Here is a 7,754-nt window from a genome sequence, read left to right as displayed (position 1 = left end):
AATACAAATAAAATTCTCCACAAATCAATTTTTATTACTATTTTACGAATTTTTTAATAGATAATTTATATTGTCCCAAAATAAAAACGTTAGGATTGAAGTGTCCATTTTCTTTTGATAAGAAATCGCATTTTCCTTAATGAAAATAGACAGGGCCGAATTAAAGCTTTACTCTTCCAAAATAAATAAAAGTCATGCACAGATATGAACCTGACATTGTTTTAAAGAAAAAATAAATATAATTGAAGTCTGCATCAATTGAGTCTGTGTATGTATGTCTTCCCCCACGTTAAAGTGGGTGTCATTACGGAATCTCTCCCTGAAAATGCATGCAATTTACTCAAACGAAAATAATATAAAATAAAAGAAGAAAAAATCACTAGTTCTAAAATGGAAGCTGTACTTATTATTCACTTGGCATTTGGCAACTGCACAAAAGGATGTAGTGGTCCCGGGGAATGAACAAAAATTACAAGGAAAAAGAGAATAAAAAGACAACAAAAATCACAATAAATGGATGGCATTGGCAACGCAACAACTATGGGTACTGCATGGCAAGGAGTCTCAAGAGACAAAGATTGTACATTGGTACACAGTTAAAATCAGCAGTTAAAAATCTCTCTTCATTATTTTGGTATATGGTGTATTCATATCAAGTCTCATCCATAGAAGCATTGCACTTTCAGCGATCAATGCCTTCAATCTTGTCTTCAACTTCAGAGTACAACTGCCTCAGCTTCTCAATGTTATCTTCTGAAGTCTCCCAATAGCCGCGCCCATTGGCTTCCAAGAATGTCTGCACCAGCTTCCTGAAGGAGTTGGGATTGGTGTTCATGAGCTTCTTCAGCATTTCCTCGTCTTGAATGAATGTTGTGTTGGCTTCTTCGTATACCCAGTTGTCAACTTGGCCTGAAGTTGCACTCCACCCGACCGTGTTGGTCAGCCTCTTCTCGATCTCACGGACACCTTCATACCCGGTTGACAGCATGCCTTCGTACCATTTGGGGTTCAGCAGCTTGGTTCTTGCGTCAAGTCGAACCGTCTCAGCAAGGGTCCGCACCTGGAAAGGAATTTCTCATCAGATCAGTGTGTGTTTTGTGAATAATTCTTAAGTGGTCAAAACGAAGCATTGAAATAAGTGATTCATGTGAAGAATATGATGCACAAACACTCCAGTTTTACTCACATATGCATTGGATACTGCTTTAGACATTTTTTTTTTCAAAACAGAAAGTACAGGCACCAATTTTTAGTTAGTCAACATTAGCCAAATTTAATAATTTAAGATTCAGAATCTAAAATTTAATATAAACAAAATAGTTTTAAAAAGGTAGGCTTATGTTAGCTAAAAAAAAGGTGGTTACCTAGCATTTCTTTTTAAAAATGTTATGTGGGCACAAAAAATTAGCCACCATGTATTTGTGTATAAATACATATATTGTTTCGATGTGTATTTTGTATTTCAACATATATTTTAACTAAAATATAAGATTCATTCTATTCATTATTCAATCAATAACTTGGCAAAAATTGTCATATCTAGATGATGCTTAGTAGGATATTATTTATAGATACTTGATTAAGGTATATAGAAATTTAATACTTGTGCATATTGTTGTATTAGTATTTCTATCTAAAATTGTTGTGTTTACGTTTCACACCATAATCAAGAGAGCATAGCAACATTTACCTGCGCATTGGCTGTGGTGGTGTCAGCAATGTAAGCACTTGGCTTCTTCCCATCTTTCCTTAGATTTTGAACCAAGTTAGTTGGGTCCGAGTCAAAGTAATGGCTGACATCAGTGAGGGAGATTTCTGATGAGTCAAGGTTTTGGAATGTGGCGTCTGCTGTGCTCAGAGCCATCTCGAACACTTTTCTCTTTTCCATCATGCCTGCACCGGGAGCATCACAGTCGAATGCGAAAGACTTTCGGCTAAGGTACATGTCCTGAAGCTGCTTCTCATCATTCCATGAGGAGTTCTCCACAGCCAGGTTAATGTTTGAAGAGTATGACCCTGAGGCGTTGGAGAAGATCCTTGTTGCAGCTTCCCGAACATCAATCCCGAGGGATTGAGCTTGCTCCAATGCATGCTTCCTTACAAAGTTCTGCTCGGCTGGTTCGTCTAACTCGGCGACCATCTTCACTGCTCTATCCAGAAGATTCATCTGAGAAAGATGCAAAGGAATATCCTAATCAGTTTTGGAATACAAAGGGGACTAAATTTATCCAGAGTAAGATGGTTAATACCTGATTGATGAAAAGGTCTCTGAACACTCCCGAGCAATTAACGACGACATCAATCCTAGGCCTTCCAAGCTCTTCAAGACTGACAGGTTCCACACGGTTGACCCTTCCGAAAGTATCGGCCACTGGTCTCACACCAATCATCCACAAGACCTGAGCCAGGGATTCACCATATGTTTTGATATTGTCTGTTCCCCATAATACAAGTGCAATAGTTTCAGGATACTTCCCTCCATTATCAACCTTCTGCCTCTCAATCAATCTGTCTACTACTATTTTAGCACTCTGCATTGCTGCAGTAGTAGGAATAGCTTGTGGGTCGAGCGCATGAATGTTCTTTCCAGTTGGCAGAACTTTAGGATTTCTAATTGGATCACCACCGGGTCCTGGCTCGACGTATTTACCCTCCAAAGCTTGTTTCAAACTTCCCAATTCATTGTCAGCCACAACCAACTTCAGACACTCCCCCAAAAACTCGAACAATGTTCTGAGTTTTTCCCTATCAGCACGGTAGAATTTGGTGTTTGACAAGTACTGAATCCATGGCTCATTTATGCCGAACCCAAGGATTGAGGTAAGTTTATTTGATACATCAACAACTTGACCCTTCTTATTAGTTGTTTTCTCCACAAAGGAAGTAATTGCTCCACGGGACGCTTCGGTTATTTGCCGAAGGAGCTCCACGTCCTTCAGTATTCCTTTGTCGCTCCCTCTATAAACTTCCTCTATGTTTCTTCCCACAGTCTCAGCTAGTATAGATGGGAGTGAAGAAATGCCATCTTCAGGACGGTCAAGAGCAGCAATATTCACCAGAGTAGCAACTGCTTCCAAGGCTGATGGGGGCTCACCAATGACATGCAGCCCACATGGCAAAAGGCGAGACTCGATCTCCATGATCTTAGAATACACCTTTCCAACTACAAGGTCTCTCTCTTTAGCTGGGAGCTCTTCGCCCTCGTCCGGCAGGGCGACATCCTTGTCAAGATTGCATTGTTTGGCTGTGCTGATAATTGAACTGACAATTTGTGGCCCACGGCCAGTGTCCTTGAGAGACTGGTACGACGAAATGAGTTCACTTAGTTGCTTCAGACCTTTGTAGAGTCCTGCATTTTCTGCCGGAGGAGTGAGATAGCTAATGGTGTTGGCATAACTCCTACGTTTTGCTATGGTGGCTTCAGAAGGATTGTTTGCAGCATAGTAATAGACATTGGGAATATTGCCAATGAGACTGTCTGGGTAACATACATCACTCATCCCAACCTGCTTTCCAGGCATGAATTCAAGTGAACCATGTGTCCCGAAGTGAAGGACAGCATCGGCTTTGAATATTTTCTCGACGAAAGAGTAATAGGCTGCAAATCCATGATGTGGGCTAGCAGATTTAGAGAAAAGCAACCGCATAGGATCGCCTTCATAACCAAAGGTGGGCTGAACACCTATGAAAACATTACCATATTGTTTACCATATACCAACAGGTTCTCTCCATCCGCATTCAGATTCCCCGGTGGTTTTCCCCAGTTTTCTTCTAGTGCTGTGGCGTAGGGAGTAAGTTTTTGGTATTCCCGGACACTCATTTTGTAAGCAATGTTCAGATTAGGGCTGCTGAATTGAGCTTCTTTGTCATGTATTACTTCTTCGATCAAGGCTTCTGGAGTCTCCGGAAGTCCCTCAACATTGTAACCATCATACTCAAGATCTTTGAGAACAGAGAATATGGAGGCAAAGACATTCAGGTAGGCAGCAGTTCCTACATTTCCTTTGTCTGGTGGGAAACTAAAGACAGTAATTGCTAGTCTCTTCTCTTCCTGAACGAACACATAAATTTATCGATTTCAACATATTTAGTCTTACTGCTGTAAGAAAACAGAACAACTTGCTGCAAATTCAAAAAGCAGATGAACCTAAGAAATAAAGAACAATGACTAAGTTTTTTTTTTTTTTAACCATAGTTACAAAGTTAACCTAATATACAAATACTGAAATGGAAGTTCGTAGGTTAAAGAAATTCCTAAGTAGTAGTATGAAAATGGTAAAATACTAAGAAAGAAATAAACAAGAATATTATTCCTTGCTTTACTCCATATCATTTAGGTCTTGAGAGAAAGTGATTACTTCCCAAAATAAGTTGTTACTAAACATGCCTAAACCTCATTGTTGCTGCAAAAATTATTAGGTAATTATGGTATCAAACAAAAGAAATCACCATCAAATATTTTACTAGAAAGTAATCTTCAGTTGAGTGAATATTAATTATGGAAACTCTGGCAGATTATTTTCTAATTCATCGAAATGTTGACTATCTTTCCAAGCTGGACAAATTTACGAAGAGGAGATCAAAAAGTTGTTATCAATTATATCTTGGGTATAAATCTTTGAAGTCTCTATAAAGATTTTACTTGAACCAGATTATTATGTAACTCCTAAGACTCAGAAAAGGGCAAAGTACCTTTGATTTTCTTTTCAGTTCAGCCCACTTGATCGCCCTAGTGCAGAGCTGCTCCACTCTCTTGTGAAGAGCGTGAGATTTTCCTGAAAACACATCAATTAACGAATTAACAAACATATAGTTTTTGTGACTTTGTCTGATAAAATTGGTATGTTTAAGCATTTAAAAGAATGGTCATATATGCTACCAAAATACACCTAAAGATATCTGCACCATATGAATCATTACAATTCAGGCTGTAAAGAGAAAGTATTATTACCAGTTTTTGGATCTCGGCCAGCAAAAACTATTGGCTCCATACCACCGTCTAGTTCGGGTAAGGCAACTTGAAGAGCAACCTGAATTGGGTGCAAACCCAAAGTACTGTTCAGCCACTCTTCTGTTGTCTGGAACACCAATGGCAATGCAACAATATAAGGAACATCTAGCTTGCTCAATGCCTCAACTGCTCTCGGATGGTCTTGCCTGGCAGGGCCTCCAACAAGGGCGAAGCCGGTTAGGGACACAACCGAATTCACAAACGGTTTCTTACTAATTGGATCAATCAAGAACCTCTCCACTGGTCCCGAAAAGTCAAGTCCTCCAGCGAAAATCGGAATAACCTTGGCCCCTCTGGCCTCCAGCTCCATGATCACAGCCACGTAATGACCATCATCTCCAGTCACAATATGGCTCCTCTGCAAAATCAAACCAATTACCGGCGCATTCGGACTCCTAAGCTTCTCATCAGCATCCCTTCTTGTTCCATACCAATTCAAATACTCCTTAACATCATCATACATACAAGGTGCTAAAGGATGCCAAATTCCGGTGTCCAAGTACAAAACTGGCTCCGAATACTCCATCTTTGTCCCTTTCAAGGCCGGAACATAAGACCCCGAAATCATCTTCAAGAAATTCTGCAAGTTATCAGGCGAACCGCCAAGCCAAAACTGCAGGCTCAGGATATAGAGCCTAGCATCTTGAGCCTTATCACTTGGCAAGTACTTCAAAACCTTTGGCAGTGTCCTCACAAGCTTCAACATGCTGTCAGCGAAACCTGCAGAAGAGGTCTTCTTCTTCTTGAAGAGCTGAAAAAAGGGGCTCTTGGATTGTCCAAGCTGTGACATGCTGAACGAGCCTAATTTGTTGAGCCTCATCACCTCAGGCATTGATGGGAACACAAGAACTGCATCAAGCCTCTCCCTTTCTTTCTCCACAGCAGCCTTAACCTGCCGTCACACAAATATGAATACAAGTAGATTTAAAAGAAAATTAGTTAGAAATTCAAGTAGTTTAAGATAACAGTGGTGGAGGCGGATACACATTGGTGCGTAAGAATATAGTATTTGTCACTATGATACAGTATGATACATAAATACAACAACCACCATGTTATCTGTACATCAAGAATCGCAACCAAATCAGCAGTATAAAATGCAAAATATACATTGAAAATGAGATAAACTAACACATATATTTATGCACAAATACATAGCGGTCGATAAAATTAGTCACAAATTTAAGGAGTATAAGATAACGAACAGTATTTAATGCAGATATGCATAGGCCTTAACCTTAAGGGCAAGTTCCTCCACAAAGATCAATGAGCCAATGAAGACATTGGCGTCCTCCAAATCCTTGCAGAATGTCTTGTAAGTGGCTTCGTCGCGAAGCTCCTCGACCAAGTAACCAACAACCTCAAAGGAAGCATCTTTGTTGATGCTGTTGAGAGCTCTAACTGCAGCAGACAAAGATGACTGGTACTGAGCTTCAAGAACCACATATACAATCTTAACCGTTGGAAGGTTCTGGTTGTTGTTGTTCTTGTCTGGAACTATTCTACGAACTTCTGGTGTGGTTTGTGTGAAGAGGCCATTGCCAATTGCAGCACATTTCACTCTGAGGGAAGATCTTGATGAGTTTCCATGGCAGTTTGCCTTCTTTGGAAGGAAAGAATGAAGGAAGAGATGTCTCTGTGAAATAGCAGAGAGTTGGTCGGTTTTAGAACTCGGTAGTGTGAATGGTGAAGATACTAAAGAAGCCATTGTATGTTAATGAAACACTGTACAAAAGAAGAAGAAGAAGAAGAAGAAGAAATGCTGTCTCTTCTCGAATTAGAGAAGAGAAGAGAAGAGAAGAGAAGCAAAGCAAAGAGGGAATTGGTTGAATATAAAGAGTTGGGAATTGAGGATTATGAGCAGAGTTTCTTTGTTGTATGTTATGCTGCTAGTTGAGTTGAGAGTTGAGAGAGTGAAGGTTGCTGTTCGTCCTTTGAGAAGAGAAAATGGGTGGCTGTGAGTTCTTATTTGGTTTGTGTGGACTGTGGAGAGTAGGAGAGAGAAGAAAGGGAATCCCACAATTCAAACGATTTTTTAAGCTTAGTGGTGAGAGCTTCGACCACGTGGCGAATCAGCTAGTCATTCGACTCCAGCATAGGTTTTTTCTTTTTTTCTTTTTTTTTTTATGATATAAATTTGAGTAAACCATGTTTTTGCTCGTAATATTCAATATTTGTAAGAAATTTTAAAAGAAAAAATTTAGGAGTCCAATATTTTTATTAAAATTTGGTTAATATTTAATTAACAAAAAAAATAAATAATTTTATATTATTAATTATAATTTTATATTATTAAAATATTCATTATAATTAATTAATAATTATAAATTATAAAATTTATTAATTTCTTAGCCTTTTTTATTTTAAAATTATATATAATATATAATATTTGATTAATTTAATTTTAATTAATTTACGGTCATTATAAAATTAATTTATGCGTTTATTTAATTATTTTGTATATTAACTATATAAATAATTATCTAAAGAAATAAATATAATTAAATAATTATTTATACATCATAATTAAATTTAGGATAAAGTATTAAATTAGTCCTCTTTGTTTGGGTATAATTTTGTGTTGGTCCTTAAGGTTTAAAGTATCCTATTTAAATCTAAAAAAGTTTCATTTAGTTTCAATATAGTCCTATCGTGAGGTAATTAACAGAATATAAGAACAAGATCGATAATGTGAAGAACAAGTACAAGATCCAAAGAAACAAAATCAACCAGTATCAATAT

At 38.1% G+C, this 7,754-nt stretch overlaps 1 protein-coding gene across 1 annotated transcript; it reads right to left on the bottom strand.

Moving 5' to 3' along the window:
- Nucleotides 1-380: 380 nt before the first annotated feature.
- Nucleotides 381-7,010, bottom strand: GUN5 (magnesium-chelatase subunit chlH, chloroplast, putative / Mg-protoporphyrin IX chelatase, putative (CHLH)). Its single transcript, XM_016328085.2, has 6 exons — nucleotides 6,250-7,010; nucleotides 4,953-5,904; nucleotides 4,694-4,776; nucleotides 2,250-4,052; nucleotides 1,691-2,167; nucleotides 381-1,060 (listed from the first exon to the last, which is right to left on the bottom strand). Exons 1-6 carry the CDS (start codon nucleotides 6,718-6,720, stop codon nucleotides 683-685), a joined length of 4,164 nt encoding a protein of 1,387 aa, XP_016183571.1. The 5' UTR covers nucleotides 6,721-7,010; the 3' UTR covers nucleotides 381-682.
- Between the last annotated feature and the right edge of the window lie 744 nt (nucleotides 7,011-7,754).

Source organism: Arachis ipaensis, chromosome B2 (genome assembly GCF_059453495.1).
Source record: "Arachis ipaensis isolate K30076 ecotype BB chromosome B2, ASM5945349v1, whole genome shotgun sequence".
NCBI classification, from domain to species: Eukaryota; Viridiplantae; Streptophyta; class Magnoliopsida; order Fabales; family Fabaceae; genus Arachis; species Arachis ipaensis.
The sequence above is the reverse complement of the archived record's forward strand: the minus strand, read 5'-3'. Positions and strand labels throughout refer to the sequence as shown.

Excerpts from the sequence above, each read along its gene's own strand:
- GUN5 (XM_016328085.2), bottom strand. The coding sequence starts at position 6,720 with ATGGCTTCTTTAGTATCTTCACCATTCACACTACCGAGTTCTAAAACC. Across the intron at positions 2,168-2,249 it reads GAGACCTTTTCATCAATCAG|ATGAATCTTCTGGATAGAGC; the intron begins GTATTAACCATC and ends CATCTTTCTCAG. Across the intron at positions 1,061-1,690 it reads CCACCACAGCCAATGCGCAG|GTGCGGACCCTTGCTGAGAC; the intron begins GTAAATGTTGCT and ends ATTCCTTTCCAG.